At 37.8% G+C, this 20,506-nt stretch overlaps 1 protein-coding gene across 5 annotated transcripts in view; it reads left to right on the forward strand.

Annotated features, from left to right (window-relative positions):
* TTC6 (tetratricopeptide repeat domain 6) overlaps positions 1-20,506 on the forward strand; it is a 265,950-nt gene that overhangs the window by 215,623 nt on the left and 29,821 nt on the right. For 4 of the 5 annotated variants that reach the window (XM_053672512.1, XM_053672513.1, XM_053672514.1 and 1 more), the window contains 9 exons: positions 1,963-2,083; positions 3,419-3,569; positions 6,817-6,899; positions 7,931-8,007; positions 8,370-8,530; positions 14,018-14,152; positions 15,347-15,496; positions 16,309-16,449; positions 17,687-17,800. In XM_053672512.1, coding sequence (XP_053528487.1) covers positions 1,963-2,083; positions 3,419-3,569; positions 6,817-6,899; positions 7,931-8,007; positions 8,370-8,530; positions 14,018-14,152; positions 15,347-15,496; positions 16,309-16,449; positions 17,687-17,800 — 1,133 coding nt within the window. The remainder of the gene's footprint in view (positions 1-1,962; positions 2,084-3,418; positions 3,570-6,816; positions 6,900-7,930; positions 8,008-8,369; positions 8,531-14,017; positions 14,153-15,346; positions 15,497-16,308; positions 16,450-17,686; positions 17,801-20,506) is intronic. The other variant, XM_053672515.1, reaches the window with a different exon arrangement.

Here is a 20,506-nt window from a genome sequence, read left to right on the forward strand (position 1 = left end):
ATGAATATATGGTCTGCCTAGAAGGTATCCAGATGTGTAACATGAAAAACAAAGACATTCATTTAGTTTTGGAAAAAGCCAGAAGTCACAGGGCACTGAATCTGGGCTGTAGTGGGGCTGAGTCACCTGGGTGATTTGATGTTTTGCCAAAAAAACTCTGCACAGGACATGACGCATGAGTGAGTGCATTGTCATGATAAAGCTGCTAATCACAGTTGCCCATAGCTGTGGCCTTCTGAATCACCTGAGTATTTTCTGCAGAGGAATGTTCAAGCCTAACGCAAAATTTGATGCAGATTCGTTGCTGTCCTTGCTCAGTCATTTTGAATGAGACAGACACACAGTACACATGCTCACTCAGTGATATCTGTGACCCCCACTGTGAAGTTATTGTTCGTGTATGTTCATTCCAGTCCACTCTCCTTGGCTGCTAGGTTACATTGATGTCTTGCAAACCCTTCTTTTTATATTAGCAATGGCTAGGCTTTTTCTGGACAGACCTCTTGTGTGTGTGTATGTGTGTGTGTGTGTGTATAATGTTCTTATGAGCTAAAATAGTTTAGCTAAAAGTGTTTTTAATATGCCCTTTTAATGTATGTGTCTAAATGTTTGTTTACATGTGTGTAATTGTGGCAAAAGGAGAAAGCATATTGAAGAAATCTCTTTCTGAATCTTGAGTTCCGAGGGTATTTCTGGAACTTCAGGTCTATTTCCTGTCAACTTGCAAAAATGATAGTGTATTTTCCTGGTGGGCTATGTCCTACTGCATGGGCCCAGCCCATGGATTAAGAAACCTGTCAGTCTAGCCTGGGGAAAAGGAGAGATTGGTTGGTGGCTGGACCCTCCCAGAGCACATGGAAGTTTGGGCTAGGGAAGCTGGTCTGCATGGGAAACTAATATGAAATCAAGGAAAGGACGGAATGGCTCTCTGGCCCATCTCATGAATGTACTGGCCAGTGCGTTTGCAAGAACCTCTTTGCCCGGAAGACACGTGGCCAGTGGAGGGGCCTGCCCCACATGCTGGTTCCAAGGTGAGAGCCTGACACTTTCCTGGATGACCACTCAGTGGCCGCCTGTGGCTCCCAGGAAATGGCATTTTAAATGGGAGAAGGAAGTGTAGATGCTGCCTTTGGTCTGGCTGAGGGTGGACGGGGTTTCCTCCGGGTTTCTGAGACAGGATAGGCTTTTGAGTCAAGAGTCTGCCATTCTCACAGATCATAGAGCATTTGAAAAAGACCTCTTTTTTTTCTCACCAACCTCTGCCTCCAGAATTTTCCTATAGGTGGCAGTGGGCAGCCGAACCCTTAACTTTGGTTCGGTAACAATGAGTCACAAATCTGGAGTATTGAGATGAGGCTCTTTTCGTCCCATGCTTCTGTTATTCGGGACAAGTTACCTGCCTTAACTCCAAGTTCTGTTTCCCAGGGAGTAGACTCTTTGAGCTGCCAGCCCCGGTTTATGTGTGTCAGCTGGAACTCTGCCATATGCCCCACCCTGAACTTGTACTAGAGCCTGTTTTGGGCCATTAGCCAAAGAATGCCTTCCCGTCTTCCACTCGGGCCAGCAAGGGCAGTGGCACCCTTCTCACTGCAATCCACTGAAATGAGTCAGAAGGTAGATTCTAGATTCTATGCCCTTCTTTGCCACTGACTTGCATCATTATCAAGGTCAGTGTACCTAGTCCCACTCTGCTGAACGCTAGTCTGTTCATCTGTAGTAAGTGGACTATCCTAGGTTGCCATCAGGATTTCTTCCATCTCCAATGAGTGTGTGAATCATGATAACCACACTGTTACTTATAAACAAATACAGCGTATGTGAACACTATTTTTACTCTTCAAATAAGTATACTCTTTGTAGATGTTTTATATAATGTGTAAAAAGTAGAATGGTTATAGACTTAAATATAACTCAGATACGTTTGTTCAGAACCTGCATAAGAGATGTACTTTTACTTTTAAGCTCTCATAAATGATGGCTATGAGAATTTTGGTTGTTTTCTACATCGGGGCGTGCTCTATGCAGATCTAAAACATTGGTTGCTGGCAATTAGTGACTTTGAAACTGTTATTTCTCTGGAAAGGTAAGTTTTCCTTTTTATTTTTACTAATCTCCTTCTTATATAAAATTTTAGAAAGAACAAAATGAAAGAGCTTTTTCTCTTCCTCATTAATAACTTAGTAAAAATAAGACAATTATAAAATAATGCTAGAATAGAGTATTACTTCTAAAAACAAGGTTACTTCTAAAATAAGACCCGTTGTTAAAATTTGTGCCTCAAATACTTTTGAAAATTTTAGAGATCAAATGGGTTTGTGAGGAATTAAATCCATAGATTAAAAAAAATACCAAGTTTTTAAAAATACTCTGGGATACCTAGGTTAGACCTTTTGAAGTGAACTTTATGAAACACTGTCATCAAGTTTTAAAATAATGACAATATGTTCTGCTTGACATATCATTGCTGTGCACAACACACAGTTCAATAGAAGAAAACCTCTATTTAGAACTTCTGACTTCATTTTGTTAGTGAAGCAAAAGAAAAAAGCCAATATCATTTAGAACATAGGTACCAGAAGGAACACAAAGTTACACACACTAGTCAGAATGTTAAGCTGTAAAACAAACTTTAATGAAATAACTCCCCTTTCCTCAACATTTATTAAAATAGAAGATTTCAGAAAGTGTAATTAATCATGTTAATTCAATGCCAACCACCAGACTGTTTACTTAGCTTATCAATAAAGTAAGTTTTGAACTTGTCTTAGGAAAGTCTTGGAGCATAGCTCCATAATAGCCACAGTGGTTTTCTTTCGGATATCTTTGAACCAGGAAGGAAAAGGCAAGAGTTTCAGTTGCCAAAAGCCAAAACATGGGCAGTAGGAACGTTGGCATCTTGCAGGTAAAGGGTCAGGGCTTCTGTGAAGTTAAACTGTAGGATGTGTAGTTTCCTCATTTTGAAAGGGGCATTGAATAGAGTGATTTCTAAGGTCATTCTGAATCTGTTTGATTCTAAGCGAAAAAACATTTATTGGATATAGAAAGAAGCTGGGTTAATATCTATGTGGAGAGGATATTTAACCACAAGCCTCAACTACCATTGTTTTTCATGGCAAATATCACATAATGTGAGGCAACAACTTTTTAGCTGATTCAAGGAACAGTAAGGTATTGCTAAGGACTCTAGAAGACCTCAGGAATTCCATTCTTGAACAACAAATGTTAATTCCCTGCTAAGGATTTTATAAAGGTGTTTATAATTTTTAACAGAGAATAGTTGATTAATTTGCTTTGCTTTGGTAAGACATTAAAAAATCCCTGCTATATATTGCTGTATTTCATTAGGTTCATTCAAAATTAGAGAACATTTGGAATCATTAAAATGTCTAACAAGATTTTGCTTTCTCAATTTTTTTAGAACTGTTACTTTGGCTTATATAAATATTGGCCTCATACACCTGCTACACTTGAATAACTACACTGAAGCCATTTGGTATTTTTCTGAGGCTCTTAAATATGATCCTTCATGTATTCAAAGCTATATTTGTCGTGCAGAAACTTATCATAAGGTATTTAAGTTTTGAGAACCTTGATTTTTTTAAGTTTAAATTTTCTGGATATTTGCTTAATATAACTTAAGATATATATATATATATATATATATATATATATATATATATATATAAATGTACTCTTTTTCAGCTAATTACAGATGCTAGTGCATTTTAAGCAATAAATATTAAGTAGATATAATTAACTGTAATTGCCCTAATAAAGCCTATGTTGATGAGGTATGAATTTTTGTCTTTCATTTCCTTTTTAAAAAATAACACCTGTTTTTCCTAGTTACAAAAGCAACATATGCTTATTGCATATAATAGTTTTATTTGTGTATAAATAGAAATAAATTGGCAATTATCCACAATTTCATTCTCTAGCGATAACTGCCATTAACATTTTGGCATCTGTCCGTGGTGTGCCTGTGTGGCAGTGAGTTGGCGGACCCAAAGCAAGGACGTCGTGCACAGAATGGGACCCTCCTCACTCACACTTTTCTTTAGATTTTGCTTGAGTTTAAGTTATTTAAACTTAAAAATGTAATATATCCTTGGCATAACAAATTCAAACACTACAGTAAACAGGAAGTCTTGGCTGACTCCAAGTAAATCTGACTTGCCAGACAAATTGTTAACTATTGTCTCTACCCTTCAAAATAGGTATCGCTTTCCATGACCCCACCACTAACCACCCTGCCCAAGACCCTGCCACTTCTCATCAGGATTACTGAAGTCGCCCTTTTGGTCTTTTTGCTTCTGTTCTTTACTCCTTTTTGATGGATTTTCACCACAGAAGCCATAATGATCCTGTTATAACATGTCAGATTATTTGACTTCTTTGCCCTAAACCCTTCAATAGCTTCCCTTTGCAATCAGAATGAAAGCCAAACCCCGCAGATGCCAAAGCCCCACAGAAGCCCAGGTGAACTGGCTTGTTGCCTTTCTGTCCTCTCCTACGAGTCCATTAGTCACAATGGTTTCAGTCAGTATGGGCTGGGTTATGTTGTGGAAAAAACCCACAATGACAAAACAAAACACCCTCCACCGCAAAACAAAAAACCCACTTCAGAATCACTGCATTAAAATAACAAAGTTCTTTTTCTCTTGCTCACACTGCTTATCCACTGAGAGTTGGCTAGAGGCTCTGTCTTCCATTGTCTGCATCTCAGGACCCAGTGCTACCAGAGTCCCATTCAAAGCTCTTAGCTCCCTGATGATAGAGGTAGAAGACCTGGGGCAGGTTTGGTATTGTCCCCAGGGCAAGTTCGCATGGACATACCTGTGGTGTGTGGTCCTTTGGCTTCAACTCCATGTTGTTGAAGCTGAAAGCTTCTGAAATTTCCTTTGAATGCACTTAGAAACCAAGCCCAGTATAAGGACATGTATTCAAAAACTCTTTGCTCTGAGGAGGCAAAAATCTCTGCATAGTAATGAATAAATTGTATTTTTTTAAAGATTTTATTTATTTATCTTTAGAGGGGAAGGAAGGAGAGAGGGCGAGAAATATCAGTGTATGGTTGCCTCTCTTGCATCCCCTACTGGGAACTGGCCTGCAACTCAGGCGTGTGCCCTGACTGGGTATCGAACCTGGATCCTTTCGTTTGCAGGCCCACGCTCAATCCACTAAGCTACACCAGCTAGGACAATAAATTGTATTTTATGCACACACATAGAATATTATGTAGTTGTTAAAAATAATTAGTGCTGGATCATATGACGTATCTTCATCTTTGGAAGAAGACTAGCTTTGGGCGGTAAGCACCTGGTGTAATATAGATGATGTATTATAGAATTACACACGTGAAACTTATATAATGTTATTAACCAATGTTACACCAATACATTTAATTTAAGAAAAGAACTATTATCAGCTAACTGAGAAAGATTTCCACAAGATATTGTTGAATAAGAAAAGCAAAATTCAGGGCCCTGGCTGCATAGCTCAGTTGGTTAGAGTGTCATCATGATACTTGGGTCAGGGCACATACAAGAGGCAACCAACGAAGTCTATAGATGGGTGGAACAACAAATTAATGTTTCTCTTTCTCAGATCAATAAATAAAAATATAAAACTTAATGAAAAGAGAAGCAAAAATCAGAAAGGAATATAAAGTGTATACAATATGATTCCACATAGATAAAATTACAGATCACGTCATGTGTGTACATATAGAAGAATACACATACATACCTACTGTACAGGTTCAGTCCCCAGGGTGAATCTAATGTAAGATTCTCTGGAGACGTCCAACCCCAGGACAGCTCATAAAGAGCAGAGAGGGAGGCTCCATGCTTCCCAGCCAGGGCCTCCTCAACGCCTAAATATTTACAAATGGAACAGACACATGGATAGATGATGTAATAATTACACTAACTTGAGCAGGGCCAACTCAAGAAGTAGCAGGCCTAAAGTTACACAAAAATCCTCAAATTGATTTAAACATGTTTCAAACACTCTCTGTTAGGGTTCTCTCTTTTGACTCCACCCACCACTTCCTCCAAACCGTTTTTACCCCTCCAACAGGTACTGCCCACTTCCACGTACAAATCAGTGCATTGTCCTCTGTGCATCCCCTTGTCAGCACAGTGAGAGGTGTTGCTGGTCATCCGGGCTCAGTTTGCTGGGGTTTCTGTCATCCTCCACTCGTGATATTCCCAATGATAATAAGTTTTTGCCCCCAAATTTGTACAAATCCTGATTATGCTTCTGTGACCAGTGTTAAGGAAAGAATCGATGTTTACAATGTTTATATTGATTTTAAGCAGGGATCTTTTGTTGTTATTCTTGAATTTTGCTTTATTCACCCATTTACTTATGATTTAAGTGCAAACTTCTTTCTCCCTAATTTTTAAGTAGAATCGACTTTTATTTTTACCTTGTTTTGCATACTAATTTATTTATTAACATGAATAAAGTTTGATGGAAAAGGTGTTATGGATGAGGGAGAAAAACTGAAAAGCTAAACTAAAAGGAAAAACAAACTAGAATGTATGACATGATCATATTTATGTAAAGTTATCTATGTAGGTATATATAAAATTCTTCAAAATTAAAGATAAGTAATTTTAGTAAAATAAAAAACTGCATTACAAAGTTTTCTTTTTACTTCTGTGTATCCCATTTGCTATTATAATTCAAGAAAAATGTCTGTTAGATGTTTCTGAAAAATTTCTGTATTAAAGGATGAGAGGGGGATAAACATTAGAATGGGAGCAGTAAGTGAGATTATGAGCTAAGTTTCTGTTTATTGATCAACAGGTGCATAAACTGAAAAAGGCAGTAAGAGAGTTGTCTCGTGCTATCCACCTTCATCCAGATGGAATCCAATTATATATTATAAGGTTTGGGCATAGAAACAGAATCCTTTTTTAAGTTCTCTCTTGATCCTTCTAACTTCCTCGTTTTACAAAGATTACATTAATCTTTAATCTCCCATCCACCATATTTTAAGTTCTCAAAGACTCTCTGGATTACTGGTTATATAGTTACCACATAGCTCATGAAAATCAGTTAACATATTTTGAATAGCTGTTCGATTATATCCACTGAAGTACTAAATGTAAACCTCAGCCAATTCAGTGAACAAAGGGAAAAAAGCGGCACATTGAATTGTATTTTAAAGGCCACAGAGCTTTCTGTAAAGAGACCCATTGCAAGTTATGAGTTATCACCACCAAAAATATCTTATGGTATTTAACATGGGAAATAGACTTACAGATATGGGGAAATGGACTAGAGCAAGCTTTCTGATAACAGTTTGCTCTGTTTTATTTATTTGTTTATTATTTTTTAAGATTTTTATTTTTAGAGAGAGGGGAAGGAAGGGAGAAAGAGAGGGAGAAAAACACTGAGGTGAGGGAGAAACATCAATCAGTTGCCTCTTGTATGCACCCCACTGGGGACCAAACCTGCAACCGGAATTCAACCATGGACCTTTCGCTTTTGAAGACCATGCCCAAACAACTGAACCACACTGGTCACAGTAGCTTATTTTGTTTTTAAACTCTCAAACCACCTTTTAACAATTTATTTAAATACTCTTCCACTTTTGTGTGCCTTGAACTGTGTTTATCTTTTAGTGACTTCTTAACAACAGGGTATAACATTTTAAATACAGGCAGCTGCAAAAAGATTTGAGTATTTTTTCTTTCAGTTTCTCATTTTCTAAATAGTTTTCTCATCACATCTCCAAGCTAATTGGTCCATTTAGACTACATACATGTTTCTACTCTTCAGATTGTTTTTATGTACATATATAAATATAAATAAGTGTATTATAAATGTAAAAGTTTGAGTAACTGGATCTAAGAAATTTTGTTGTTGAAAAACTCTTTTTAACTGCTTAGAATTAAAGAGGTATTATTTCTTCCAGAGGACAGTATCTTCTTAAGATGAAATGTTACGATCTTGCAAAGTTCACTATTTATCAAGTAGCAGAAATGAACAAAGGTAAATATAATTAATGCAAGCCTACAATTGTCTTAACTTAAATCATCTCTTCACAATTTGTGCACTATTTACAATAGCCATGTGCAGATAGCTTGAAGAGTTGACTCGAAGTCATAGTTAGACAACAGTGAATTTTGTGAGAAAGGTTATTATAGGAAATACCAGGCTCACACTTATATTTTTCTGTTTGTATTGGAATGTCTTATTGTTTGTTGATCATAAACGAATTTTAGTAGATATTATCTTGTCAATTCATATTCAAAGATAGATTATCGAGGTGCTTGACTTCCTTGAAATTTCACATATATTCCAAAACCCAGATACTTGGCAAAGGCATTGATAAACTTTCCCTTTTTTCACAGGTATCATTGAGTTGAGTCCTGTACAGCAGGCTCTCATTTACTCTTTTTGTGAAAACCATGACGAGGCCGTTCAGGTCTTGGACCGGGTCACTTTGACCAAGCCCGATGTCGCCATGTACACTCTATTAGCGAAAGCCCAAATGAAGGCCAAGAGAAACAAGGTACGAAGTCTTGAGTAATGTTTGCGAAACCCATTAATGGAATTTTTATGTTTTGCTTAGAATGACTACTTACATATCTTCTTTTTTTTTTTTTTTTTAATTTTTTTATTTTTTTGAATTGTTTATGCTGTTACAGTTGTTCTATTCCCCCCTTCATCATTCCCCTCCACCCTGCCCCCCAACCCCCCCGATTACCCCCCCCTTTAGCTTATGTCCATGTGTCTCAAGTCCTTTAGGTTCTGTATTTCCCATACTATTCTTGCCCCCCCCCCATCTATTTTCTATCTACTGTCTATGCTACTTGTTTTCTGTACCTTCTCTCCCCGTCTTCTACTCCCACTCCCCTGTTGCTAACCCTACTTGAGCTCTTCATTTCTATGTTTCCACTCCTGATCTAGCTGTCCTTTTAGTTTGCTTTCGTTTTAGGTGTGGTTGTTGATAACTGTGAGCTTGTTGTCCTTTCACTGTTCATGTTTCTTTAACTTCTTTTTTCTTAGATAAGTCCCTTTAACATTTCATATAATAAGGGCTTGGTGATGATGAACTCCTTGAATTTGGTCTTATCTGAGAAGCACCTTATCTGTCCTTCCGTTCTAAATGAAAGTTTTGCTGGGTAGAGCAATCTTGGTTGTAGGTCTTTAGTTTTCATGACTTGGAATATTTCTTTCCAGCCCCTTCTTGCCTGTAAGGTCTCTTTTGAGAAATCTGCTGACAGCCTGATGGGGACTCCTTTGTAGGTGATTGTCCCCTTAGCTCTTGCTGCTTCCAGGATTCTCTCCTTCGTTTTAATTTTGGCTAATGTAATTATGATATGCCTTGGTGTGTTCCTTCTTGAGTCCAACTTTTTTGGTACTCTCTGGGCTTCTTGGATTTCTTGGAAGTCTGTTTCCTTTGCCAGATTGGGGAAATTTTCTTTTATTATTTGTTCAAATAGTTTTTCCACTGGTGGTTGTGTCTTTCCCCCTTCTGGTACCCCTATAATTCGGATATTGGAGCGTTTATAGATGTCCTGGAAGTTCCTAAGCTTCTCCTCATTTTTCTGAATTCTTATTTCTTCATTCCTTTCTGATTGATCATTTTTTTCTTCCTTCTGGTTTACTCCATTGAGTTGAGTCCCAGTTTTTTTTTCATCTCTATGGGTTTCCTGTGGAATTCCATTCATTTCCCTTAATTTAGCCTTCATATGTTTCTCTAATTTGTGGCTATAGTCCACCAGATCTGTGAGGAAGCTGACGACCAGTGTTTTAAATTGTGCGTCTGAGAGATTTGCTATTTCTTCGTCACTTAGATTTATCTCCGGGACTTTGAGGTCCCCCCCTGCGACATTTTTTGGTCTGTTCTGGCCCTTTAAGTGAGAGAAGCGGCGCCTTTGGAGTCCCAGGTCGCTGGGTTGTGACGCTGTTGTGGGGGCGTGGTCAGAGCGGGGGGAAAATGGCGCCGCCGCGCGGTCCCCCGCTCACTTCCTCACCCGCGCGTAACCGGGCACCCACAGTCAACTCGCTGCCACCGCCTCCCCCACTGACTCCTCCGTAGTCACTCACCCGGTGGGCTGCTCACTAGGTCCAATCCTGGGTTTGGAGCCCGTGCGACTGGATTCCGCGCCCGCGCCCGGGTCGTTCTGCTTCTCCTTTGTAACTCCTCAGCCCGCCGCCGGTTTCGCCTCTTACCGGCCGGGCCGGAGAATTTGCTGTTTGCGGACTTCCGAAAAGTCGCGCGTCTGGGTTCCGCGCCCGCGCCCGGGTCGAACGAGTTCTCCTTTGTAACTCCTCAACCCGCCGCCGCCGTGCTTCGCCTCTTACCGGCCGGGCCGGAGGATTTGCTGTTCTGCGGATCTCCGAAAAGTCGCGCGTCTGGGTCCCGCGCCCCGCGCCCGGGTCGAACGAGTTCTCCTTTGTAACTCCTCAACCCGCCGCCGCCGGTTTCGCCTCTTACCGGCGGGGCCGGAGGATTTGTTGTTTGCGGACTTTCCGAAAAGTTCAGTTTTCCGTGTTCTGGTTGTGTTTTCTGATGCTAATATTTAGTTGTCCTTAAACTTGGTTGTGAGAGGAGGCAGGCACATCCACCTTAATCCTCCATCTTGGCGGAAGTCTACATATCTTCTTACAGAACTGTTATTTGTTGATTCTTCTGTTAACATTTGGGTTGCTTTCTTTTATTTTTTTTCCTCTTTTTCAAAATAACCCCATTCAATTTAGTAAAGAGTGATGCTTGAAAAGATTACAATAATTAAAAAGATTCGTTGAAAAATAATTATGAATGCATATTTAAAACAAAAACAAAAGCTTTCTTTTCCTCTTAAGAGTAGGGCCACTATAAATATTCTTTTTCATGTCTCCTGTGAACATGTGGGGTAGTTTTCCAGGATTTCCCAGAATTTCTTGGGAGTGAAATGGTTGGTATGTACAGAACGCAAATGCTTAACTTTCAAGAAAGCGACACGCTGGTCTCCAGGGCCGCATCAGCAGACTCCCCCGCCTGCATTTTGAGTGTTCCTACCGGTGTGCATCCTAAAACAGGGATTTCAACCCGCGTGCCTCAGGATGTTTGTTCACAATGCGCAGCACCTGCCTGTTCAGTCAGGGGCACTGACCTCTTTTCCCTTAGATGGCCAAGTTAAAAAATGACAACAGCCAGCACAACAATAGTTATCCAGTGTGAATGAGTCAAAATTATACCTCTATTTTTTTGTTTCGGCAAAAAATATGTATTTATTGGTGTGCCACAGAATTTTGGGAATCAGTTTATGTATTTATGTTTAGAGGGGAAGGGAAGGAGAGAGGGAGAGAAATAGTGTATGGTTGCCTCTCGCTCGTCCCCTGCTGGGAACTGGCCTGCAAACCAGGCATGTGCCCTGACTGGGAATCAAACCACGATCCTTTGGTTCGCAGGCCCAGGCTCAATCCACTGAACTATGCCAGCCAGGGCAAAGAATCAGTTTATGTGTGCGTGAGATGAAAATGGTTGAAAGTTGCCGCTCTACTGTAATTAGTGTTGTCAGACTGTATTCTTATCAATTTTGTGATTAAAAACTGATGTCTCATTCTGGTCTTAATTCCCATTTCTCAATTTGAGCAAAGGTTGACTATCTTTTTATATATTTATTAGCCACTCATATTTTCTCTCCTAACATTTTCCTGTGCACATTTTTTTGTCTAACACATATCAGTTTTAGGCATTTAAAAGTGAAATTCTGTTATTAAATCTTGGTTGGCTATATGTGATATCTATCTTCTTGCAATTTGTGGCTGCTTTCTTTTCAAGATTTTATTTATTTATAGAGAGAGGGGAAAGGGGGTAGAGAGAGAGAGAGAACCATTTACTTGAGATAGAAACATCAATTGGTTGCCTCTCACATGCCCTCAACCTGGGACCTGGTCCACAACCCAGGCATGTGCCCTGACTGGGAATTGAACTAGTGACCTTTTGGTTTGCAGGACAACACCCAACTCACTGAGCCACACCAGTCAGGGCATGTGGCTGTCTTTTATTTTATTTTTATTTTTTCGTGGTGCCTTTTGGTGAACAAAAGTTGTTAATTTTGATATGGTTGAATATGTCTATTTTTTGTTTCATGACTTTAAAAATTTTTACCTAAGGACTCCAAGGTCATAAAGATATTTTTCCCTATTTTCTTCTAAAAGTTAAAAAATTCTGCTTTTTCTATTTAAGAATTTACTCTACATTACATACACATATTTCTGAGTGTGAGACAGTGATGCTATTTCAGTTTTCCCATGTGGATATTCAAATGTTCCAGTGTCGTTTTTTTGAAATGTTCTCTTTAACCAAAAGATGTGAAGTGCAACATGTACCACACCACATTTTCACTTATGCATGGATTTAATTTTGAGCTATTTCTACTCTGTTCCTTTGGTCAGTCTTTCGATTCCTAGACCAATAGTATAACGTCTTAATTACTATAGCTTTATTGTAATTCTTCATATCTGGTAAATAAATACCCACACTTTCTCCAGGAAATTTCTGGTTATTCTTGGGCCTTTATGCCTTTATCTACATTTTAAATTCAACTTGTCAAGGTACATTAAAAAATCCCATTTGAATTTTGGCTGACTTTTATCGAATCTCTAGATTATTTTAGGGTGAATTGACACCTTTATGATATTGAGCTTCTTTCAGGAATGCTCTCATATTTACTTTAATCTCTTCCCCCTTGCCTTCATTGGTCTTCTAGAAAACTGGGCTCACCTTTGATTGCCCCCTGCTATGAAATGAATAGTGATGTTCTCTTGGTTCTACTTTCTAAATACCTCTCAAATTCACTTCCTTTCTTAATTTCTATGGTCATTATTTTACTCCGGAACATATTTTTATTTTGCTTGAATTATAGCATCAGTGTTGCACTGTTCCAAGCATTTATCTACAGAGCAGCCACAGAGCCATTTCCAGAATGTGAATAAATATGCCTTACCTGCAAGCCCCCAAGAGCTTTGAGGAGACTTTTCAGCATACTGAGAGAGAGGGGCACATTTAAATTTAAATGGGATGGGAGACTATGGACTCCAGGAAACAGTGAAGAGGGCAGAGATCCGAAAAGAGGTCATGCTCAGGTTGGGCAGAAGAAGTTGGGGTCAAGGGCACACCTGGAAGAGTTAGCTCTGAAAAAGTGAGGAGAGGAATCCCTTCAAAGATGAGAGAGAAATGGATGGACATGGAGGAAGGTATATGTATCTTCATATATATATGAAAAGTTGAAAGAGGGTAAATCGAGGTCATGATTTTTCATATGTCAAGGTCATGTGCTGGAGAGGGGGGTGGGAGGGTTGTGTTGAGGTGGGCTGTACACGTGGAGAAAAGGCTAACTTAATTGAATGGGTACTTAGCATAACCAAGTTAAACTCATTGTTTCTTTAGCAATTTAATATAATTAGAAATGGGCTAATTACAAGTATTTGTGTTTCTGTATGGATACATATATCGATTAGCTAATTGTGAAAAGGCATATTTCTACCTGGAAAACTGAAATTTTTTCATTAATGAATTTCAACTCTTTTGATTAGCTAAAATGGGTGTTTTGATGTTCATTTATTTTCTAGTGTCAAGTGTCAACTCCATGAAGAGCACAGCAGGGCCAAACAAAGATTGATTAAAACCACATAAGATTTTCATTGGAGATTTTTTTTACTGCCAAAAAACTGCCCAGTATTCTCTTCAGGAAAATTACCAGCAAATTGGTCATAAACTAGTCTACAAGTTTATGTTTAATTTAAGACTACAAAAAAATGATCTTTGGAATTTAGAAAGTGTAGTTACAGAAGCCCATGTGAGTCAGCCTGCTGAAGTACTGGCTCGTGGGATAAGCGCCTGATGCGATCAGACAGGCCGAGGTCGTCTTCTCCCAGCACAGGAAGAGATCTGTGTGTGAGCAGGGCTGTGCGCTCAGGATTCCTTTTAATGTTTAAAGGCTGTCATGTTAAGTAAATAGTAGAAAGAAACATTCTCAACCCTCTCTCTCTTTTATCGTTGTAGGAAGCCGTGAGAATGTTTAAAAAGGCGTTGGATGTCTTTGCTCATTCCAATAAAGGACCAAATTCCTTAGAGGCTTCAGCAGACTGTCTGTATAACTTGGGTCTTTGTTACATGGATGAAGGCAACTTACAAATGGTATTTTGTGTATTTAGACATATAGGTTATTTGTGATTTTAGAAATTGCTTGCATTTAGTTCTACTTCTGAAGGCTGCCTATACAGGGGGAGACCAGCACAGCAGGCCACAGCTTCCTGTAAAGCTTGGCTTGTTACAGTCGGTATTCGCCCTCCAATACCCATGACCTTGCTTTATTTATCCAGCATATTTTCCTCGATGCTTATTTGTCAATAATATTCCAAAGACTAGTGTGTGTTTGTCAACAAAACAATAATCAAATTGTAAGAAATTATTATAGCAAAATAATTTCATTACATTAATGTAAGTGTATTTATTAAATTATAAATACTTTAAATTGAGTGATTCATTGTAATGTAGAATAAATGGGGAATCATTAGGACAGTGGTTTCTCTTAATGACATCTGAACAATTCACATCATGTTGAAATTGGTTATTTAGATGGTCAGATTCATTGAAAACCAATTAATTCAATTTTTATATACTTACCCAGTACTTGGCTATTTTACACAATTCCCCACTTCAAAATTGTCAGTGACATGATAAATATGTAAGACAATTGATATTTTCCAACGGCGAATGTTAGATATTCCACAAATATATCTCTCTCCCCCCACATATGCACCCTCCCCACTGTCCTTATACAGGAAGGGAGGGTTTCTGACACTTGCGTGTGTAACTTTGAAAGAGTTGCACTTGATTAGTTGTTCCATTAAGATTAATTACAGGTTTTCTTTTTCATGTTTTTATTCCTTCTGGTCTTCTAGAGTAAACCTAGCTTTACTTTACAACATGGGAAAAAATTTTGGAGTTCTGTTCTAAAATTTCATAACTGTATCTTCTCTGATTTGGGGGTCCTCATGAAAGACAAACACTGATCGTGATTTCTTTGAAGGAACACAATGTGAAGAATAATTATTAAAATTACACCTGCAAAAGTATTATAATCCAACAACAAAAATTATGTGGACATTAATTTGGTAGTAAGAGGATGAATAAATTATAATAATAAACCTGATTTGTTTATAAATATTACTTTTGTTTGCTCCACAAGGTTTACTGGAAAAAATGTATTTAAAATGACCAAAAAAAAGATGGAAAACTTTCAACAATAGTTATATACAGTACTTTTTTAACATTATAAGTAAATTTTACTCATTAAACCATTTGCTTTGTAACAATGTACTCTTCTAGGCTTTTGATTCTTTTACAAAAGCTGTGAAAACAAATCCTAATTTTGCAGAAGGCTTTTATCAGCGTGGGCTTTGTAAAATGAAACTGCACAAGGACACCTCGATCCTGGATTTCAATCATGCAATTACCCTCAATTCAAAATATTATGAGGTATTTAAATGAACACTTCCAGTGATTTAGAGTGTGTGCTATAAATTTGCTAAAACTAGTAAACCCCTTATCTGTAATCATTATTATTTAGCAATAGTCAGTTATTTATACCTTACATTTTCAGATCACTGTTTTGATAATGCATATATCTGTATTTCCCCTTGAACTAAATATGTTATTTCCAACAGGGATGTTATATATGTGTTTTGTAAATTGTGGTGTATATAGTACTGTTAATATTTTAATATACCTATTAATAGTTATAATTTTATATGCTGTGGTATTCATCGTACTTACTTCTTGTTTTGCTGTCACATTTCTTACTTATAAGAGTCTAAAAAGACAATATAAAATTCAATAGGTGAAGTTTGACTGGATCCTGATTTTGAAAGTTTATGAATTTTAAATATGGACCAAATATTAGATGTTTTTAGGGAAATACTATTAATTTTCGTAGATATATTATGGTAGCACGATTGTACAGGAGAATGTCTTTTTCATGGGAGATGCATACTAGAGACTTGGGGTGAATTGTTGTGATATCTAAACTTATTTTTAAATAGTTCATGGAAAAAGATATACAGTATTGTAAATGTGTTAATAATTATTGAATCCAGGTGGTAGGCATATGAATGTTCATTGTACTTTTCTTTCAGTTGTTCTGTGTGTTTGACATTTTTTCTAATGAGAGAATGGAAAAAAGACTATATTTGGGGTGGCATATATTTGTCCAAACTGCCATATATTTCAGAAGAATTGATGCTTTTATAGTAACATCCATTCCTATTTCTCTCTTCTCTTTCCCTGAAAAGGCATACTTGAGCCGAGTAGCCTTTTATGGTTTGAAAGGCAGATACTCCAAAGCAATCTTGAATTGTAATGAGGCCATCAAAATTTATCCTCATAGTGTGCGAGCTTATATCTACAGAGGCGTTCTGAAATACCACAACAAGGTAGGGCGATGTCCTGTCTTGCTTACGGAAATGTCCGAGGGGGTGGACCCTCGAGTGCCAGTAAGACTCGCTTCCTTTTCTCCTCAGTGAGAAGGAAGCAGAGATACACAGAACACCTTACTCTTGTACAGTACATCAATGGGTTACAAAATAGGAATATTTTTGACATTAACATTTTAACTAGCATTTATTATTTAGACAGTAAGTATATATGCATTGTAAAAAATTTGGAATATATGGGGGGGAATAAAAAAGACTAAAGTCATCTATTATCTCGCCATCAATTGAAAATTACTGAGAGCATTTTGGTATATTTTTATTGTCTTTTTTTCCTATTAATATATGATATATATTTTCCAAAATTGGGATTACGCTACTTATATAATTTGTGTTGTGCCTTGCTTCTCACACTTAACCTTTAAAGGTACCATTTTTAGTAACTGAATAGTATTCCACCATAGTTTATTTTTTTAGCACTTGACTGTTAGAAATTTGGGTTTAAAAACTTTTTTTACTATTTTATTATTTTAAACAATACAGTTATACACAGTAAGAACACGGTCATTGCTTGAGTATATAGCTGATTCCTATAAAGGGAAGTTACTGGGTCAAAGGGTGTGTGTAGGTATCAGCACTGATATCTGATACTTCATGGAATACTTTATTTTCCCCTACTTTCTTTTTCTGACCTTTCTTTGTAGCTATTTCATATGAAATATTTTATAAATAATACCTTAAAACAAGGGTAATACCTTGTATATTGTGTAATTCCATGAAAATTACTATACATGAAAATGGATGATCTCGGATATCAGAGAAGCATCAAAGAGGAAGCAAAAGAGAACGTGGTGGAAGGCATGACGATTATGGGATTGCCACAGAGGGAGGGAGAGAAGCCAGCAAGCTCTGGTGGGTGTTTGCTGGAGGAATGTGGCTCGCGTCTCTTTTACCAATGAGTATAATTTTCTCCTTGCTATATATCAAGATTGGCAATCAGACAATCGTCTAAATTAAAGTTCTTTATATATTTAATTTTGTTTGCAAGTAACAGAAACTATAATGATAATTCCTACCAAGAGATCTTCTGACCTCTGCAAAAGATTTAGCTTGATTGTCTTAATATCACAGATGCTACACCGTATTCCAAAAACTCTGACAGAATCAAGAATTTATTTTACAACTAAATTTCAGTCCATTATGACTAACCCTTCTCACCTAGTTATATTTTTCTTTGTAGACTTATAAGCTAGCGATTACAGATTTAACTACAGCGATCAACATGGACAAAAACTGTTATATAGCATTTTATAACAGAGCATTGTGCCACACCAGGATAGGTGAGCTTCAGATGGTAAGATGGCCATTTTGATAAACAAAATGTTAAAGCATTTGTAAGCACATCTAAAGCATGCGAAAAGTATTGTCTTATTACTTCTGTTGTAATTTTGAAAAATAATGCTGGTAGCAGTACATCCCACTCTCCCCCCACAACTTGAGAAACCACAGAACCTTTTCAAAGCATGTTTAATGTCTTTGTTAGTGCTCACCAAATTTTCTTATACAATCTCAGCAATATCAAGTGAAAAATCGATTTTATAGTGCTTGCAATAAGCATTTAACGACATACATACATTAAAATATGTTACCTAATTCTCATTAGAGTAAATGTTTCTACTGATACACTGTGTGCAGAATTTTTAAGCAGTGATCATTATCATTAGTGTTGCTTCAAAAACGCAACATCATCTAGAAGAGTTTGTTGAGGTGTTTTTCGTACAGTGCTCAGCCCACAGATGCAGCAGAGAGTTCTGAGGGATGGCTTCCGGCTCCAGGAACCAGTGAGTGACCAGTGGCCAGTACTTCTTGTACTTTGTGCAGGGCTAGCTGATGGCTACAGCAACCCTTTTTCTCAATTGTCCTCTCCAACCTCTATCTTTGCAAACCCTTTTTAAAGTTTTCTAATCTTACCCTTCTTTCCCCTTTTTGTCAGTTTGGTCCTTTTCCAGTCAAGAATTCCTCACTGCCGAGCAGCTGGTCTGTGGTCTTCTTAGTATGCTGTCTCACCCTCTTCTTTTCTCCATTGTCCACTTGTTTCCCCTCCTTGTTTCTATCCCCTTCCATAGCCAATAAAGCATTCTTTAAAAGACCACATCAAGTTCCTGCTGCTCTGGGTGTTCCCTCAATCTCCTTGAAAGGTGGGCAGTTAAATCTGTTTAAGAGATTTAGAGATGCTGAAATTCATTTGCTATGGAAGGGAAGCTAAGAAACATTGTTTCTACCTAAATGGCTGTAGAATTCCTGGTAACCGGAGGATCAAGTTTCCTCCACAAATGTTGACAAATGAACAACTAATTTTTAACAAAGGAGTTGTTAAGATTCTAGGACTAATTAAGGGATCATTTATCGAGTAACCTGCACAGCAGGTGTCTTTGATGACTCCCTCCCCGCCAGACTCCTGCCTTTTCAGGGAGACTCTGAAGCCACAAACAATGGGCTAGCTGGGGGTTTTGTTATCTCTGATATGTAACAGAGCCCAGTGCTCTGTGAATAAGGAAAATGAAAAACTACCTAAATAGAGACTAACCACTAGAATAGATCATATTGGCTCTTTTAGAGCTGCTGTGTACCCAACCCATTTTATCCAATCACTCATTTTACAGATGAGGAAATGAGAGTAGGGAGAGGTTAGAAACATATCCAAGTCACACAGGGAGTCAAGACCCGTGCTTGGTGTGCTGGTGTCCGCAGGTTTGTTTGCTTCTGGTTCACAGTCTTCAGGTGGCTTTGTAAAAACATTTAATCTCCCGCCTGTGAACCGGATGTCATTTCACAGTGTCAGCTCCTCCCTTTATGACTGCCTCCACCTGTTTTTCAGCATTCCTGCCAACACCACCCTGAGAAAACCGAGAAAGTATCTTTCTGCAGAAAATACATTCAGACATTCTCCCAAGATAGGGTTTAATAAAAATTGAGAAAAGGTGAATGCTGGTACCTATCACCTTACGTCAATACAAATAGCAATAGTTTCCACTCACTTAAGGCTTATTAGGTGGTAGGCACTGGGTTTACCAATGGTTTACCAGTATATCATCAAAATTAATTTTTGCAACAATATGATGAATTATTAATATCCCAACTTTGCAGATGAGGAAACTGAAACTTAGTGTCGAGTACCTTACAAGACTGAAAAGCTAGTAGTAACAGCAGAGGCATGTTACTAATCCTGCTCATTAGCCTCCGTGGATCTCACAGCTTTTGTTTCCTTTTGTGTCACATGCCCGGCTGCTTGGTGATCTCCAGGCATCTGACAGGTTTTACTTTTCATGATTCTATGAGAGGAGTAGTGCTAACATTCCAGTTCTGTTTTTATAAGTACATATTATTAATTATTTTTACACACAGTGTTTGTTAATAATTATGCGACTGTACATATAGGATCTTTAACTGTGCAATTCTTTTAGACATTCAAATGCCTAATCCTGAAACATTAGAGGATCACTGAGCAAGTAGTAAAATACTACTTATTTACATTTTCAATTAGCATGTGCTATCAGCATATAAGATTTGGCCCTTTTCTGATGAAACGATCTGGCTCTTTTAGACAAGATTTTCAGAAGAAAAATGAGTTGAGTTCCTGCTGCAGCTCAGATTTGGTGTGCTCCTGGTACCTGATGCAGGGTAGATGACCAGTAAAAAATCATTTATTCAGTGACTGAAAAGAAAGATAAAAGTAGTGGAGAAAGGTTGTCTGAGTTAATTCTCAGCTGAGATTAGTGTCTTATAAAAAAATCCTAGCATATCTATAAAAATATTTTGAAATAATTTTCTGACAGATTCTTATTTGTTAGTTTTATTGAGATCTATCTTTATTACTTCATGATTTATTCTCTCAACAAAAATTTATTGATTGCCTACAATGTGCAGGCACCATGCTAGTTACTGGCTTTACAGGGCTGAAAAAAAAATGGATAAGCTCTGACTCCATAAAATGTAGGTTTCCGAGAGGAAAACAGTAAAATACTAAAGAGAAATTAAGTTTCAAAAGGTAACAAGAGCT

The sequence above is a fragment of the Artibeus jamaicensis genome, unplaced genomic scaffold (assembly GCF_021234435.1).
Source record: "Artibeus jamaicensis isolate MK-2021 breed Jamaican fruit bat unplaced genomic scaffold, CSHL_Jam_final contig_760, whole genome shotgun sequence".
Classification (NCBI taxonomy): Eukaryota; Metazoa; Chordata; class Mammalia; order Chiroptera; family Phyllostomidae; genus Artibeus; species Artibeus jamaicensis.